At 47.1% G+C, this 19054-nt stretch overlaps 1 protein-coding gene across 1 annotated transcript in view; it reads left to right on the top strand.

Annotated features, from left to right (window-relative positions):
* Positions 1–5882: 5882 nt before the first annotated feature.
* The window catches only part of PPP1R13B (protein phosphatase 1 regulatory subunit 13B), a 69970-nt gene continuing 56798 nt past the window's right edge, over positions 5883–19054 (top strand). The window contains exon 1 of the mRNA XM_065906299.1: positions 5883–6154. Within this exon, the coding sequence (XP_065762371.1) occupies positions 6146–6154 (9 nt within the window). The 5' untranslated portion in view covers positions 5883–6145. The remainder of the gene's footprint in view (positions 6155–19054) is intronic.

The raw sequence follows: 19054 nt of genomic DNA, 5'->3' as shown, positions 1-19054 counted from the left end.
GGGGCATTGAAAAACACCAACCTGGTCTCTCTCTCCACCCAGAATAAGAGCCAGACTCATGGCCCGCAAACCCCAACCTGACCTCACCTCCCTCCTCCCCTGCTCTGCCCGCTGCGCCCCCGGGCTGCCCCCAGAGCTCCCCCTACCTCCTTCCTTTCTCACCCACTCTCCTCCTTCACACACCCCTCCCCAGGAGCCCCAGAAGGCTGCCTGCTCAGTATTCAAGCCCCATCTTAAATGTCACCTTCTCCTGGCAAAAGCAGCCATCTCTGTAACATGAATCTGCGTTTGTTTCATTTTCTGTGTATGCTTACCAGCATTTGAAGAGTGACTTTACTTGTGTTCTTGTTTATCATTTTCTCCCAGACCAGAATATAAGCTCCCTGAGGACAGGGACCATGTCTATCTTACTCAAGGTTATGTCGCCGGAGCCTGGACCAGTGCTGGGCACATGGGAGAAGGCCAGTGAACACTTATTTCCCGAACGAGCCTGCTGGCCGCTGGGGGAGACAGATATGTCTCCAGGTTGTGATGAGTGAGCCAGGTCCAAGCAGTCTGGGAGAAGGTGGCAGAGCTGAGTCCTCCTGGGGGGAATCTGGAAAAACCTTGAAGAAGAGGAAGGATTTGAATTGTGATAAGAGCAGGTAACAATTCTTGAGAAAATTGGGAGAAGCACCTTTGCAGGAGTAGGGTCCTGGAGGAGAGGAGGGCCCGGCCTCTGGATGGCTGACGTATGAGATCCAGATATGTGGGAATTCCCTGATGGCTCAGTGGTTAGGACTCGGAGCTTTTGCTTCCTGGGGCCCAGATTCAATCTCTGATTGGAGAAACTAAGATTCTACAAGATGAGCAGCCAAAAAACTCCAAACAACAACAAAAACCAGGTGTGGGATGCTGGGGGCATAGGAGATTAACCTGAAAAGGTAGACTGAGGCCAGGCTATGAACTGTCTTGTTAGGGATTGAATTGTGTCCCCGACAAGATTCATATGTTGACCTCCTAACCCCTAACACACCTCTGAATGTGACTGTCTTTGAAGATATGGCCTTTAAAGAGGTAATCAAGATTAAACAGATCCTATGTTGGGCCCTAATCCGGTAGACTGAGCGTGCATGCTAAGTGACTTCAGTTGTGTCTGACTCTCTGTGACCCCATGGACTTGTAGCCTGCTGGGCACCTGTCCATGGGTTCTCCAGGCAAGAATACCAGAGTGGGTTGCCATGCCCTCCTCCAGGAGATCTTCCTGACCCAGGGATTGAACCAGAGTCACTTGTGTCTCCTGCATTGGCAGATGGGTTCTTTACCACCAGCACCACCTGGGAAGCCCCCGTAGACTGATGACCTTATAAAAAGAGGGAGAGGGACTTCCCTGGTGGTCCAGTAGCTAAGGCTCCGAGCTTCCAATGTGGGGGACCCAGGTTTGATCCCTGGTCAGGGAACTAGGTCCCATGCTGTAACTAATGATCTTCATGCCACAACGAAGATTGAACACCTCACAGGCTGCAACGAAGACCTGGCACAGCCAAAAAATAGATGTTTTTTAAATAAATAAAAAGAGGGAGAGAAACCAGGGACAAAGGAACACCATGCACAAAGAGGAAAGACCATGTGAGGGGCTGGCAAGGGGGCAGCCGTCTGCAAGCTGAGCAGAGAAGCCTCAGAGAAACCCAGACTTGCCAACACCTTGAGGTGGGACTTCCAGCCTCCAGAACTGTGAGAAAATAAATTTCTATTGTTAAGACTAACATAGGTCTTAAGATTGAAATTTTTGAATTTTAAATCCTACTATATTAACCTGGTTCAAAAATCAAACAGAAAAAGTCATAGTGACTAGATGAGCAGGTCAGCGTCAACCAGTGAAACTGCATGTTGATAGTATGTGATGATCATGGCATTTTATCCCTGTGATATTCCTCCCAAATCCCATAAACTCAAGCGAATCATGAAGAAAATATCAGATAGATCTCAATTGAGAAATATTCTCAGTTCAGTTCAGTCGCTCAGTCATGTCCGACTCTTTGTGATCCCATGGCCTGCAGCACGCCAGGCTTCCCTGCCCATCACCATCTCCCGGAGCTTGTTCACTCATGTCCATCAAGTCAGTGATGCCATCCAGCCATCTCATTCTCTGTCATCCCCTTCTCCTCTTGCCTTCAGTATTTGGCAGCATCAGGGTCTTTTCCAATGAGTCAGTTCTTTACATCAGGTTGCCAAAGTATTGGAGTTTCAACTTCAGCATCAGTCCCTCCAATGAATATTCTCCCAAATACCTAACCAGTATTCTTCAAAATTATCAAGGTCATATAAAATAAGGAAGGTTCAGGAAACTGTCACAGCCAAGCGGAACTGAAGGTGCCATGATGACCAAATGTAATGTGTCCTGGATGGGTCCCATAGTAAAGGACACTGGGTAATGTGTGTGTGCTAAGTCGCTGCAGTCATGTCTGACTCTGCAATGCCATGGACTGTAGCCCACCAGGTTCCCCTGTCATGGGATTTCCCAAACAAGAATACTGGAGTGGGTTGCCATGCCCACCTCCAGGAGATCTTCCTGACCCAGGGATCGAACCCGAGTCTCTTGCGTCTCCTGCATCAGCAGGCGGTTCTTTACCACTAGCACCACCTGGGAATCCCAAATAAGTTATTGTGTTCAGTTGCTAAGTTGTGTCTCACTTTACAACCCCGTGGACTGCAGCACTCCAGGCTTTCCTGTCCTTCACCATCTCCCTGAGTTTGCTCAAACTCATGTCGTTGAGTCAGTGATGCCATGGACTACAGTTAATAAAAAATGTATCGATTTTGGTTCCTTAGTTTAAATGAATGTACCACACTAATGGGCTTCCTCGGTGGTTCAGCAGTGTAGTATATGTCTGCAGTGCAGGAATTGAAGGAGATGGGAGTTCAGTCCCTGGGTCAGGGATCCCCTACAGGAGGGCAGGGCAAGGCACTCCAGTATTCTTGCCTAAAGAATCCCATGGACAGAGGAGCCTGGTGGGCTACAGTCCACAAGATCGCAAAGAGTTGAACTCGACCGAAGCGACTGAGCATGCATACACCACACAAATATAAGATGTTAAAAGCAGGGGAAACAGAGTGGGCTTGGGGGAAGGAATATGGGAACTTTGAATTATCTTTGAAATTTTCTGTACATCTAAAGCTGCTCCAAAGTTTATTTTTAAAAGTAACAGTGAAAATGCTCACTCTGATTTCTGACCTAGTCTACTCAGTTCCCACTCCTACCTGCAATCCTTTATTAGGGTTCTTGCTCCTTCAAGAATTCCTTTATGCAAGTTTGACTCTATACTTTCTCCCCAAATGGGCTTTTTAACTTGCTTGAAAGACTATTTAATCATTTTTAATATCAAATAGTTCAAACATACAAAGTAGAGAGAAAAGCACATCCCAGGGACCCATCACCCACATTTAACAATTATCAAGGATTTGCCGAGTGCGCTTAGGCTGGATAGGATCTCCTGCCTGGCTCTCTCTCTGCTGAACCCTTGTGCATCTTTTAACAACCCAGATATCTTCTTCCACCACCCTAGGAACCATATCCCACCATCAACAGTGATTCCTGAAGGACTTCTTGTGAACTTTAATCTGAGTGATGTGGAAACAGACAGGCTGTTTATCCCTGACCTGATTATGTCCACATGTGGGATGGTTTGGGCGTGGAGGAGGTCAGAGCGGGGAGGCCAGTTATGCACGCCCTTGGTCTAGATACCAGGTGATGGAGCCTGGTGCTTGGAGGTTGCAGCAGAATGGAGACGAGGAGGAGGACTAGCCAGAGCCTGCGTGCCTGGTCACCGAGCAGCCTGGCCTCACATGGGTGCCTGCCGGGAGGACAGAGGGTACCTCGGTGTGAGGGCGGGGCAGCTGCCTCCGTCTGTGCCCACAGGTCCTGCAGGCAAGAGTGGGGACCCAGTGGCCTAGCTTCCTCTTCTCGGGAGAGGGAGCTCATTTTGACCACCTCATCCCAGGTGGCACTTCTCTGCAGTGCCCTGACAAAGCCTGTTCTTTGCCCGTACCCACCCCTTCACGACTCAGGACTGGAGCGTGGCAGAGCTGAAAGGCCCTCAGCAATCACTGACTCTAGACTTGCCCCAGTTAGACATGGGGAAACTGAGACCCAGAGAGGAGATGCAAGCTGCATAGGGCCACATGGGGAGTCAGAAGCAGGGCTGGAGTTAGAACAAGGTCTCTGACCTTCAACCTGGGATCTCCTGTTATTACCTAGAGCTCTCTCTTCTCTCCCAGAAGAGATGTATCACTAGCCATTGGTGCCCAGCGTGTATAAATTTAAAAATCTCCGCGTAATCCCTCTCCCAGGGGATTACCTGGGTTACCTCTGTATACTAAGCCCTGTTTGCTAAGGATAGCATAATTACAGAAAACTACTGTTTATGGAGCTGCTCCCATGGGCCACAAACTGTGCTGGGAGATTTTCATACACATTCGAATTTTCCTAAATCCCATGAGGCAGGTGTTATTATTTCTGTAATCTCCCATTATAGAGATGGGCAAATTGAGATAAACAGAGAAGGTGCAGCTTGTCTAAGATCATACTTGAGGGCGTGGCGGAGGCAGTGTCTGTTTGACTGGAAAGTCTACACTCAACCACAAACCAACCGCCTTGGCCTCTGAAGAAGCAGCCAAGAAGAGGATGGTGGTGGCTCCCCAGCCTCCTCCCTCTTTGTCCCTCAGCCCCACCCAGCGGCTCAGGCCCCTCAAAGGAGCAGACAGGGTAGGGATAGACTCTGATCATCTCTGTCCCTAGAGACGTCCCTCTGACATCACCTGCTGTCATCTCTATGGTCCATTTCCAAGGTGGGTTTGGGGCCCTAAACAGACCCCTTCACTCCAGATGCTCCAGGGAGTTTCAGGGCTGCCTGTGGAGTGCACCGATCACCATCGCATCTCGTCAGGGTTCCAGTGAATGGCACAGTGTGGAGGGCACAGAAAGGATGCATGCTCACTGGGCACTGAGGGTCTTCTCAGCCCCAGCCCAGCCCTGGATACGTGGGTGGCCCTGCCCTGGCCTCTGTAACTCAGGCGCTCAGACCGGGGTGCTGGTGAGGCAGGGCTGTAAGGACAGAACAAGACCCTGGAGAGGAAGACTGCGTGCCGCCCGGGACGTCGGACGTCTGCGCCTCTGAAGGACGCTGGCACAGGTGCTGCAGGCGTCCTAGGCCAGGGGTACCGCCTGCGGGAAGTGCCAAGGCTGAAGAGCCGCCACGTGCCCGGGAAGGTCGGCTGGCCGTGGGGAAAGGGCCCCTGGAGGGTGGCAGAAGCCGCGGGTAGGTGGTGGTGGCGGGGAACAGGTGCCCAGGGCCCGAGCGCCACGCCGGCTCGTGGGTCCGTGCTGAGCAATGCGGAGCCAGGTCACACGCGTGGTCTGGGGCGCACCCACCCCCTTCCAACCCGAGCCCCGCAGCCCCGCGGGGCGCCTGGAGGCCGGGGTCGGGACGCGGTCAGAGGGGCACGCGCGCGCCGTGGCCGCGGGATGCGCCCCGCCCGCGCTGGGCCTCCCGGAGCCCGGGTTCGAGCCGTGGCCCCGCCGAGACGTGCTGCGGTGCCCGGCCAGGTACTCCTTCCTCTGGGCCTCGGTTTCCCCCACGCCGGAGGTCTCCGAGGAGCCGAGACCGCGGCGGCGCACCGCCAGGGACCCACAGGCCGGCCCGCGGGGCGGGGCAGCGGCTTCCGCAGCGGGCGCGCCCCCCGCCCGCGGGAGCGCGGACGCGCGCGTACCTGGCCGCGCTCGGGAGCGAGGCGGGGCGGGGCGGGACGGGAATGCCCCGCCCCCCGCGCGGGAGGGCCAATCGGAGGGGGCGGCGGGCCCCGTGTGGGGCGACGCGCTGGGGGCGGGGCCTGCGGGCGCTGAGGGGAGTCCGCGGGCTGGCGGCGGGAGGCGGGCGGCCGGAGGAGGTGGCGGCGTCGGCAGCCGGTCCCGGGACAGCGACGCAGCGCGCCGGCTGCCGCGACAGAGCCGGCCGGGCTCCGCAGCCCGCCGCAGCCGCCGCCTCCCCGTGAGGGCCAGAGAGCGCGGCGGCGGGCGCGCGGCCTGTGAGGGCGACCGGAGCGGAGGGCACGGCGCGGCGCCGAGCGTCCTGTCAGGCGGCCGAGGGCGCCGCGGACCCGCGCCGCGATGATGCCGGTGGGTGCGGGCGGCGGCGGCGGCTTCCTCCACGGGCGGCCGGCCAAACCTCCTTCCTCCCGCGCCTCCCGGCCCCAGGGGCCCCGCGCGAGCTCGGCGGGCCGGGCGGGAGGGGAAGGAAGTGGCCTGGCGGGCGCGCCCGGTCTCGGCGCCCCCCCCGCGGGCGGGCAGGTGGGGCGGCGCCGGCTGTCAGCGCGGGCTGGGCCGGGGTCCGGGGATCTGGGGGCCGGGGGTTGCAGCGGGGTCCTGGAGCGGGGGCCGGCGTGGTCGGGAGTCCGGGGGCGGGGAGGGGTCCCTGGCCGGCGCCCCCTCGGCCGCCAGCGCGGCCCTTTCCTGCCGAGCCTCCGCGGCCGGGCTACCCGGGAGGTGGGATTGGAGCCGGTCAGTTCACCCAACCCCACCCCGTCCGTCCTGGCGGGGGGTCGGGCGGGGAAGCGGGGTGTCGTTTGGCGCTCGCCCCGTTTCAGGGTCTCGAGGCGCCTCTGTGCTCCCACACCCCCCACCCCCGCCCCGCCGCCTGAAATTTGCTGGTGTCGTATTTGGAGTCGGCAGTGTGGGCACCCCCGTGTGGTGTTCACGCTGGAAACCCACATTTCTCCGTAGTCCTTTTCGTGATTTCTGAAATCCTGTTGTATTTAGGAATTTACTTGGGGACTGGATTTTGAGAGCCATTTTAAGCATTCCCTTTTACCGTACCTTCGAGATTTGTACATTTGGCGTTGTCTGGCCTGTTGCCACCGATTTGAAGGTTGAGCTAGGTTCATTTGTGCTGTGGTGCCGCCGTGTCCTGCCCTCAAGGATGCGTTCTACTAGCAGACCCTGCTCGTTAGATTGCCGGGCTCCTTCCGGAGTTTTTCCTTTACCTATCATCTAAAGAGCCATGAGTGCTGACTTACAGTTTTTCTATTCTGGCTTTTTGTGAAGTAAATGTCTTGATTTATGAAAAAATGAAGGGCGGGTGGTACCCAGTTGGATGTATTGGTTTTCTGAGTGCCTATATATTAAGTAAAATTCTCAAAGACATTTGTAGTAAAGTAACAATTTCGCCTACAGTTTCTACATTGAAAATCCATTTCAGAAGGAAAGTACCGTTTCTCTGCATTTTCTGCTTGAATACTATTATTCCGCCATGCTGCACCCAAGGACATTTAGATTAGATTTTTTTCCCCCCTGATCTTTCAAATCATTTCCTGTCTCTTGGTAATCTCTTCTGCCCTTTTTGAACTGATTCCAATGCATTGCCTTTGCAGAGTCTTAAGATTTGACCTAGTTGATCCTTAGATCCTTCTTTGGCATCAGAGCTTGTTGTATTTCTAAATGTTTGGTTTTAAATGAATGATTGTCTTGTAAAGAAAGAACTGTATCAGCATCAGAAGATCCAGGATCCAGTACTGGTTCTGCTACTTTTTAGCAATGTGACCTTGAACAATTCAAGGTCTCCAAGCCTGGAGTAGGGATAAAAGTAGGGATAAAAACAGACCAATATCTGATGGCTGTCCTGAGGATCAAAAAGGATGATGTGGCCAGAAGTCCTTGTTAAACAGAATGCCATGCAGATATGTTTTATGGTTAATATGGCTCTGAATTGTCAATTTCTAATTTTAACCTCTGCAAGATAAGGCATTTGGAAACAGTTCTCTCCCTAATTCTCACAGGCTAGATTTGGAAAAGGCATTATGGTGTTATGGAATTTTGAAACCACTTTTAGCTAAATCCTGTAATTGATACTATAGTAATATTGAAGCACACCTATAAAGTTTTGACTGATTTCATCACTGTATGATGTTTCATTTTAAATACTCTGTTAAGGAATTTGGCTTACATTTTCCGTATGATACATTCAGATGTATCACATCTGCTCCACATAATTAGAATTTTTAGTCTACCTGACCAGCTTTTCCTTTTCAGAAGTTTGCTTGGCTGGCAGTTGGGAAATTTCTTTGTGATACTCATGATAATCAAATACTGTTTTTAAAAAACAGGCCTATTAAGTATTTAAAGCACACTGCTTTTATTTTAAAATGCCTTCTAGAAACAGATGGTATTTCTCTTAGTCCCACTTTCAAGGTCTTTACTTTTGTATTTCCTTCTTGTTCCCTAAGTACGACTTTTAAGATTGAGTCCTTCCTCTATAAATGTAGTTGGGGTTGGTTGTAAATTTCATAGAAGTTTTAAGGACATGCCATTCTTACTTGGTACTGTCTTAAACTGTGCACCCAAGATATAAGATTTTTCTTTATTATATATTTGGTGTTCATCATCATCATCATCGTGAATCATTGAAGGAAGATTAGATCATATTTTGCAGAGTTTGTATAGAGTAGCACTACCCAATAGGAATGTAATGAGCCACACAGATGCGATTCAAATTTGTCTAGTAACTAGTATTATTTTTAATAGTTTATTTTATTAACTCAATATATTAAAAATATTATAACTAACATATACTCAGTATGAAAAAATTACTAGTGATACTTTACTTTTTTTTTGGTACTAAAATTTTGAAATCCAGTGTGAATCCAGTGTGAATCCACTGTAAATCCAGTGAAGTTCTATGTATATAGCACACCTCAGTTCAGACCAGGACATTTCAAGTGCTCAGTAGCACATGTAGCTAGTGGCTACCATCTTGAACAACATAGGTTTAGAGTGTATGCTATTTTACTCACTTGAGAATTGGCAATTAGTATGTAGTGTCTGTAATAACTTTTAATTGATCAGATGACTTACTGCAGCAGCCAGTCTCTCAGCTGTTGGAAATGAATGTCTTGCCATGTTCTCATCTGACACAATAAGGTCTTTGTAGAAGTCTTCAATTTGCTTATTATATCAAGTTTCATGACTGTCAATTTTAAACAAAGTTATATTTTGGAATTTTCTGTTATTAAAATATCATTGCATTCTTGTATGTGTGGTCATTCACCTTTTTTCAATGGATGACATTTTAAAACAGTTTCCCAGGGGGGAAAAGGGACCACAGTTTAAAGATGACTTGTTGGCTGGTCCCTAACGTCTGGACCTGAAATCATTTAGGCCATACCTAAACAACTTTGATAGAAATAAGGATTTTAATAAAGGTAGCCTGGTTCAGAGCATGAAAAGGCTGAAAAACTGCCTTGATCATTAGCATCATTCTTTTCTACAGAATGAATACTTTGCAGCTGTAAAGCTTTTTGTGCACAGGTGAAATGTATCTGGAGCATGGTGCTAAGGGTACTGTTTTCTCTTTCAAAGGACTGTTGACTTGGGTAAAGGAAGTTCTATGGCTCTGAAGTATGTATTATTTGTAAGAAAGGCACTCTGGTGGTAGTGTTTCGGTCATGTTAGCAGTGGGACTCCTTACCTCCAGTAGACACCATGCAGTGATTAGTTGATTCCACTTATTTCTGTCCTAGGAGCTCTTTCCGCATATTCACTATGGGCTGTGGGTTACATTAGTTTGTGCTCAATATTTAGCTCTCATTAAACAAACATTCAGTTATTTCAGGTATTCACTTTCAATGATGTAGAAAACATTTTGAGGTTCTGAAATAGATTCCTTTTGAAACCATCAGCTTGCATGTAATTTACAAAACAGTGAACTGGAAGCAGAGAGGCTAAGGTTCTAGTCCCCACTTGTAACTCTGTGACCTTTGGACTTAAATTTCTTTGAGCCTCTGTTTTCTTACCTGTAAAATGAGTTGGTTCTGGTCTTTTCCAAGTGTTTGTGATTGGTCTAATAGTTGATACGTGGCATATAGTTTAATGAGGATCAATAATATTCTCATTGGCTGCATCAGAGGTTGACGCAACCTGTCACTTGTTTCGGCAATCTTTTAGTAAGTGCATTCACTGCCCAAGTATTTTGGTATGATAGAACTGATAGAAGCAGCTCAATGGATGTTCATTATTATTGTTAATAATTAAGTCATTTGATTGACTCTAATTTCTAGACTAATTCCGTAAACAAAACACTAAGGACTGGAGAAGATTTTTTTTTTTTAATTCTAGTGACTCCTTGAACTGTAGCCCTTCAGGCTGCTCCTGGCTTCTCTATCCATGGGATTCTCCAGGCAAGAATACCAGAGTGGGTTGCTATTTCCTTCTCCAGGGGATCTTCCTGACCCAGGAATCAAACCCGAGTCTCTTGTGTCTCCTGCATTAGCAGGCAGGTTCTTTACCATTAGTGCCGCCTGAGAAACCCAGTTAAGTCATTTTGACCGGTTTTATTTTGTAGCCTAACTCAGTAAACAAAACACTCAGGACTGGAGGAGTTTTTTGTTTTTTTTAAAACTGTGGTTTCTTTGAGACAAAAATTACAAAGATAATATTACCATTTAAGATAATCAAACTATTTCTAACTTTTGGAGTGCCAAAAAGTTCACAGAAGGAAAAGGAAAGCTTCGATCATACAAAGATGCATATATGAAAGGTTTATTATTACAGTTTTATTGAAATTAACAATAATCTTTAGGAATAACTCTTCTGAAGGCTACAGTATTAAGTACAGCAGTAACGTTTTCCAGCTGTTTAACTTCCTACAATTTAATTTAGTAGTAGTGAGCACTCAGTGAACGGTGCTTGTCATGTGCTAACACTGTGGCCTCTGGGCTTCCCTGGCGGCTCGCTGGTAAAGAACCCACCTGCCAGGCAGGAGATGCGGGTTCAATCCATGGGCCAGGAAGGGCTCCTGGAGGACAAAATGGCAAGCCACCCCAGTATTCTTCCTGGGGAATCCCACGGACGGAGGATCCTGGCAGGCTCAGCAAGAGCAGTTGTGTCCTATAGGTTTTGTGGTGGTGTCTTCATATTTATGGAACTGAGGCTCAGGAGGAAAAGAAACTTGGCTAAGGGCCCCCAGCTACTTACTGGTAGAGCACTGTTGGGAAACAGACTGACTCAGAAGTCCTTGCTCCTGGCCTTTGTGCCGGTCACTTACAGGAGCTTGCTACAGTCACGGCGTTCTGCTCGTGGTGCTAGTAAGTTGAATTAGGCTAAATACTTTCATCTGATGCTTAGCTCAGTTGGTGCTTAATATTTAAAAGGATCTCACGGTGAACCTACCTGATAAAAGACGATAGTTTTCGCCATCTTGAATTTGGGGATGACTCCGTTTTAAACGTAAATGTAGGGCTTCCCAGGTGGCTCAGTGGTAAAGAATCGGCCTACCAGTGCAGGAAATTCAGATTCGATCCCTGGATTAGGAACATCCCCTAGAGTAGGAAATGGCAATCCACTCCAATATTCTTGCCTGGGAAATCCCATGGACAGAGGAGCCTGGAGGGCTACAGTCCACATGGTCACAAAGAGTTGGACATGACTGAGCACGCACAGACGTCTTAAATGTATCCTTCCTTTCTCAGCATCCTATTTTGAAAAGTCTATGTCAGCGTATATTCCTAAGAATTACTTAGAATTTTTAGCAAGATAGAAACTTAAAATATAACCAGGTTGCTGTGTTGAAGTTACATAACTGGTTGTCAGTGTGCATTTTTGTGTGTTTGCACAGATGGGCAATAACTTCTCAGCAAGATCTTGGTGGGATTTTGATGTCTGAAAGTGCTGTTGCCATAGTTATTTCACAAACTGTGATTCTGGGGCTGAACAGAAGAATGGTGGTATTCAGGTTCTATTGTGACACTTTCTTGGCTTAATTGCTTTGTTTTATTTCACTGCAAAGATAGCCATATGACTGTTGTTCATACTAATTGGTAAGCAAAAGCTGCTGTTACTATACTCTGTAAAATAAAAATCTTTGCTAGGTGGCATCATACAGAACAATAAAAGACTAGAAAATGAGGTAGTTTTGATTAAAATTAATAAATGACATTCAGAATGTTAGTGTACAATTCAGAACAGGGTCTTGCTAGCAGTACTGTGTGTCCAGAGAAACTGTTAACTGAAGTTTTGACTGAATCATGCTTTATAACGTATGTTGTGATCGTAATCATTGTAGCTCTAGCAAATGCAAAGGCTCTGTGGTAGGAGCAGGCCCAGCATACTGGAGAAACAAAGGGGTGTCTCTGTGGCTGGAGTACAGTGTGTCAGGGGCAGGGTGGAGGGGATGACGTAGGAAGGTGGTGGTGAGTGGATGGGTCAGGATCTTACAGGGCCTGTGTGTTACTATCAGGGCAGAGGACGCGGAGAGACATTTTCTTTGGAAGAAAAGAAACAGGTTTACTTGTTAAACACAGTGGTTTACTTATTGCGTCACAGTAGCTCTGAATCAGTAGTCATCGCCTGAGGGACCTCACTGTAGCAGGTAAGAGTCTGGGCCCTGGCATCCGCTGGCCTAAGTGTGGATTCTGGTGTCACCAATTGACTCTCTGACTAGTTCACTGTCTTTAAACTGAGGATAATAATAACAGCAACCCTTGGGTTGTTAGGATCAGTGGATTATCACATTGAAAGTGGCCTGTTGTGTAGTCAGTGTTCAGTAAATGTTATATGTAATAAGTTAAATTTCCTTTGGAAAGCTTTCTCATCTTTGCCTTAGCCAATTACGTCAGTAGAGGCACTCCTCTACTGGTGTGCCCTTTTTTTTTAGATGTAATTCACGTACCATTAAATTCACCTTTTGATGTGTACAATTTAGAAGTTCTAAGTTTATGTATAAGATTGTGTTGTAATACAGTCTTTGTATTACCTTGTTTTGTGTTGTAATATAATACAACCTTTGCCACTATCTTTTCAGAACATTTTGCCTGGTCTACCTTTGCAGTACTTGTAGATGAAGTCTTAAACATTTGTTTGCGTGACTGGTTAATGTCCTTTTTTGTCCTAGACTGTAATTTCCATCATGGCAGGAGCTTTTTACTGTTTACCACCAGTGCCTGTCCCAGTGACTGGCCACATAGTTGGTGCTTGGTGACCATTTGTTGAATGAAAGAAGGTATGATGTGGAAAGTAGTGTCAGATCCCTTTATGAAGAGCTGTGCGTGTGCTCTGATGGGGTTTGCACTTGATCTATGGGTGATCAGAAACCACCAAACGTTTTTAAAAAGTGGAGTGATACAGTCAGATTTGTATGGTGGAGGGAGAATTCTGAAACCAAGGCTGGAGGAGTAGACCATGGAGTGAAGTGAAGTGAAAGTCGCTCAGTCGTGTCTGAGTCTTCGCGACCCCACGGACTCGTCCGTGGAATTCTCCAGGCCAGAATACTGGGGTGGGTAGCCTTTCCCTTCTCCAGGGGATCTTCCCAGCCCAGGGATCGAACCCAGGTCTCCCACATTTCAGGCTGATTCTTTACCAGCTGAGCCACAAGGGAAACCCAAGAATACTGGAGTGGGTAGCCTGTCCCTTCTCCAGGGGAGCTTCCCAACCCAAGAGTTGAACTGGGGTCTCCTGCGTTACAGGCGGATTCTTTACCAACTGAGCTGTCAGGGAGGACCATGACATAAGGCAAATTAAAAAGAAACAGGAAAAACACTTAGGAGACCAGTTGGTACAGGTCAGACTTGACCGGAAGGTGAAGGGAAAGATCCAGTAGGAGGTAAAAGAAATCGGCTGGAGTGAGAGGGTGTGTGGAGTGTGTGTACATGTGAGTGTGTGTGACCAAGAGGAAGGAAGTACAGTGGCTGGAGCTGAGGATAACAGGTTTATTGCTTCAGCAGCCGGGCTTGTCTTTCCTGTGATTAAGCTAGAGAACACGTAGAGGGAATCGGTTTAGAGGGCTCTAAGGGGATGAGGGAGGTTTATTTGGAGTGTGTTGAGCTTGAGACGTCTGCTGTATCCAGAAAGATGTTACTCTTAAAGTAAAATATATATGTTAAGTTAAAAAAAATCATTTTTTGTATATTAAGTGATTTTTAATGTTGTGTTTTTGGTATTTGCTTCCTGGGCATTTGTGGCACACCTCGTGCATATGGCATTCCTTGTAGTTGTTATTTTACCTGATCAGCCCCACCCTGAGCCCCCACTAGACCCCCTGCCTGGGGCAGTGGCTGGCCTGGGCCTCCGCCATCTGTATGGAGTTTATGCGCACGCTGTTTGTAGCAGTGTACCGTGTGTGTCCGCATTGATAGTTTATGTTTTGCTTGTTGTTTACATTGCATGCTTATATTTATACTTAATGGCAGTTTTGAAAATATCAGTAAATAACAACTAAACTCTTGAGTGATCAGAATATGAAGACAGGTGAAGTAAAATTTGATGACTTTAGGATTAATAGTAAAAAAGCCCAACGCTAGGTACAAAGAGTATTTGTGATAGAAATACACATGTAAAACAGGGGTCCTAGTGGTTATCAGCTCAGACTCTGGAGCCAAGACTGTCTGGTTTCAAAGTCTGGCTTCGCCACCTACCAACTCTGTGACCTTGGACAAATTATTTAACCTCTCTGTGCCTTATTTTCCGCTTTAAAATGGGTTTAATAAGAGTATGTTTCAGAAGGCAGTTGTGAGGATTGCCGAGTGCTTAGTGCATTCTGTTAATGTAAAATAGCACTCAGTCATTCCTGCTCCTCTTAAGTTTTCTCCAGTAGCCGCAAAGCCTCACGGCAGAGGGTCCTGCGTGCACTGTACCCCAACTGGGTAGAATGGCTGTGTTCCTCCTCCTGAGAGAACTAGGTGGTAACTGTGAAATCTGTCAAGTTGCTAGGTCAGAGAGGGACGGTTTGCATTTCTTAGAAATAAACGTTTACCTTCTCCTTCCAGTACCCTGTTTTATTGAGACCACAGCTAGAACCAGCTGGTATTCTCTTCACTCAGTGCTCTGTCCCTGAGTGGGAGAGCCAGCCCTGTCCTTCTGGTCTCCACCTAGTTGGCACACCTGAGCACCCTGTATAAAATGCCCTTCCCTGACTGCGCTTCATTTCTCTTTAGAGTGCTTACATCCACTGGCAGTTACTTGTGGATGCTCCATGAAAAGGGGGCTTCGTTTTCTTTTCCCACTGCAGGATCCCCAGTGCCTCTGGTCGACACTCATTAAGTGCTTGTTTACTGAATGGCCTCAGCAGGCATTTAGGAACCATCCCTTCATGCTGGCACAGTCCCTACTCTCAGTGAGCTCACGGTGGGGAACAGGCCTGTAAACAGAAAGTGCCATTCTGGAAGATAAAGACTGTCTGGGTGTCAGAGTGCAAGCTCCGGCGGGGTGCAGTAGTGAGAGGAGTCTTCTTGCCCTTGGGATGTCAGGAGAGTTTTCACAGAGGAGATGACATTTGAGTGGAATTGAGAAGGATGGGGAAGGGATTTAGATAGAGGCCTTCACTTTTGTGGTCTTGTGGCTCAACTGGTAAAGAATCCACCTGCAAAGCGGGAGACCTGGGTTCAGTCCCTGGGTTCAGAAGATCCCCTGGAGAAGGGAAAGGCTACCCACTCCAGTATTCTGGCCTGGAGAATTCCATGGACTGTATAGTCCATGGGGTTGCAAAGAGTCAGACGCTACTGAGTGACTTTCACTTCACATTTTCAGGGCATTTAGATCTGAATTGTGGTGTGTTGAGGGAAATCAGAGAAGGCAGTGGCACCCCACTCCAGTGCTCTTGCCTGGAGAATCCCATGGACGGAGGAGCCTGGTGGGCTGCAGTCCATGGGGTCACTGAGAGTCAGACGCGACTGAGCAACTTCACTTTCACTTTTCACTTTCATGCATTGGAGAAGGAAATGGCAACCCACTCCAGTGTTCTTGCCTGAGAATCCCAGGGACGGGGGAGCCTGGTGGGCTGCCGTCTATGGGGTCGCACAGAGTTGGACACGATTGAAGCAACTTAGCAGCAGCAGCAGCAGTTGAGGGAAATTGCTTAGAGCTTAAGGCCTGATGGAGCAGGGGGGCTGGTGAGGTAGACAGAGGTCAGATTCCAAGGACCTTGTATGACCTGCATAAGAGTTTGAACTTCATCCTGAGAAACATGAAACTGTTGAAGTTTGTTTTTTAGTTATGTTAAAATGTGCATAAAATTTACCATTTTAGCCATTTTAAAGTATACAGTTCTGTGACATTTAAGTACATTCACATTGTTCAGCATCCATCACCACCATCCATCTTCAGAATTTTTTCATCTCAAACTGAAACTGTTGCAGGATTTTAAGCAGAGTTGTAAATGCTCAGGTTTAAGTTGGCGTTAAGTGTCTGGAATCCATGAGAAGAGTCTGCGGGGGTCGTCAAGACAGGAAAGGTCTCTGAGCAGTCAGAACAGTTGTCAGAGAGCCGCGCACTGAGGCTGGCTTGGAGAAGACCCTCCTCAGCCCTCACTTACCCTGGACTCTAACGTGTCGCACAGTTTTAATTTACCTGGCTTTTAAATCTTCACAGAGGCTGCAGTCAAGGTTGCTGGAGGGTGTAACTATGAGCAGACGGGCTGCTGGAAACCACAGAAAGAAACAGCTTTAAGAAACCCCAAGGTTGTGGTCTGAGGGTGGGCATCCTGACCTCAGTCACCACCAAAGATAGCATGATGACAGATTACAGACTACACACAGGGTGGTGGTTAAAGTCCTCATGATGACTGAGTCATCAAGGAAAGGGTAAATAGCATCAGTAACATAGACATCAGTTGGACGCATTTAGATGAGCTCTGTCCAGCAGCAACGTAAGGCGAGCCACGAGTGCAGTTTAGAATCTTCTGGTAGCCACATAAAAAAGTGGGAAGAAATGAGTGACACTAATTTTAATAATTTATTTAACTCACTATATCCAAAAATTATTTAAACATGCAGTTACTATTAAAACATGATTAGTGAGGTATTTTATGCTCTTTTTTCATACTGAGCCTCTCAAATTCCAGAACGTATTGTATTCGGATAGTACATCTGATTTTGGACTAGCCACATTTCACATTCTTGATAGCCATGTGTGCTGGTGGCCACACTGAATGGACAGCACAGTTTCAGATTTGGGGCTCAGACAATGGGGTTAGAGCCTCAGCTATTCAGAGAACGCTATCATTCATAAGAGTTAATTCCTCGAGGATTATACATGGCTGGTGTTTTATTGTGGCAGTTTTCATTTTTGCTTTTATGTTTGAAAAACTGTTGAGAGACAGTGTAACGCAGTAGTTAAAGAGCACCGATTTGGGGGTGACTGGGTTTGAATCTCAGCTATTTAATTTCCTACCTGTGTGGTCTTGGGTGAGTTACCTAGTCTCTCTGTGTGTTAGTGTCCTCATCTGTAAAATGGAGGTCATAGAAGTACCTACCTTATTAGGTTTTGTAAAGATTCAATGAATTGTTAATATGTAAAGATCCTGTGGCTGGATGGCATCACCAACTCAATGGACATGAGTTTGAATACACTCCGGGAGTTGGTGATGGACAGGGAGGCCTGGCGTGCTGCGGTCCATGGGGTCGCAAAGAGTCGGACGCGACTGAGCTGAGCTGAAGGAACCTCCAACAGCGGCTGGTGTGTAATGAGCACCATAGACCTGTGCTCTTACCCCCGCATGTTGGTGTCTCCACAGTGTTAAAGGGCCTTGACTCAGTGGACTTAAAGACATGTTTGCTTTAGAGATTGCTTCCATAGGTGTTTTCACAGATGAAAACATGTTAAATTGTAATTTTGTGAGGATACGTTCTAACTGATATCTTTGGGTAAATAACTTTGTTTGCTGCAACACTGAGGGTGCTAACAACCACAGAAATAGTGTAATTAATAATTAAAGGATTTTAGGATTATGAATAAAATTAGGAAAATTTGAAAGGATGATTTTATCAATATTTAATTACTAGTACTGTTAGCCTTCCTGGTGGCTCAGATGGTAGAGTCTGCCTACAGTGCAGGAGACCCAGGTTCGATCCCTGGGCTGGGAAGATTCTCTGGAGAAGGAAATGGCAGCCCACTTCAGTACTCTTGCCTGGAAAATCCCATGGACAGAGGAGCGTGGTAGGCTACAGTTCATGGGGTTGCAAAGAGTTGGACACGACTGAGCGACTTCACTTTCACTGTTATAATTAAACTGCTCTCTCTCAGAAATGCTGTGTCAGGCCTGCTATGTCTGAGAAGACTACCTACTTCTAACTTTTTTCCTTCGGTATTGTCAGCACTGAATTATTCTGAGAGTTTCGTCTTCTACTCTTATTTGCAAATAAAATAGAAAAGAATAGCAAAAGTAAAACCAAAATATGAAAAGATCACTGTTTAGCATGTCGAAGATGTTTGAGAGGAGGTCCTTTATCACCCTTAAGAGTGAAACATGACTGGAAACATAACCAAATTAGGGTGTGGTTATTTAAATGTCAAGTTTTTGGCACAGAAGAAAGAAGTGCCTAATGGGGGTAATTTAATCATGGCCATTTTCATCTGTCATTGATTGGTGGTCTGTGGAACAGTTAAGCAGACTCTCTACTTAGAACATAATCTCCATACACAAAAATAAACTCAAAATGGATTAAAGACCTTTATGTAAGACCAGATACTATAAAACTCTTAGCAGAAAATATAGGCGGAACACTCTCTTGACATAAATCACAGAAAGATCTTTTTTTCATCCACCTCTGAGAGTAATGAAAATAAACAAATGGGGTGGACTTCCTAGGCGGCACAGTGGTAAAGAATGCCAATGCAAGAGATGTGGTTTCTGTCCTTGGGTCAGGAAGATCCCCTGGAGACAGAAATGGCAACCCACTTCAGGATTCTTGCCTGGGAAATCCCGTGGAGAGAGGAGCCTGGTGGGCTACACAGCCCATGGAGTTGCGAAGAGTTGGACGTGACAGAGCGACTTAGCACACACACACAAACAAATGGGACCTTATTAACTTAGGAGTTTTGCACAACTGTGGAAACCATCAACAGAACAGGAAGAAAACCCACAGAATGGGAGAAAATATTTACAGTCAAAGTGACCAACAAGGGATTAATCTCCAAAATACACAGACAGCTCATGCTCAAAATCAAAAAAAACAAACAGCTCAATTAAATGGGCAGACCTAAATAGACATTTCTCCAAACAAGACATCCAAATGGCCGATAGGCATGAGAAAAGTT

This window comes from Muntiacus reevesi, chromosome 15 (assembly GCF_963930625.1).
Source record: "Muntiacus reevesi chromosome 15, mMunRee1.1, whole genome shotgun sequence".
In the NCBI taxonomy this organism is placed as follows: Eukaryota; Metazoa; Chordata; class Mammalia; order Artiodactyla; family Cervidae; genus Muntiacus; species Muntiacus reevesi.
Note: the sequence above shows the minus strand (reverse complement) of the source record. Positions and strands in the feature narration are given on the sequence as shown.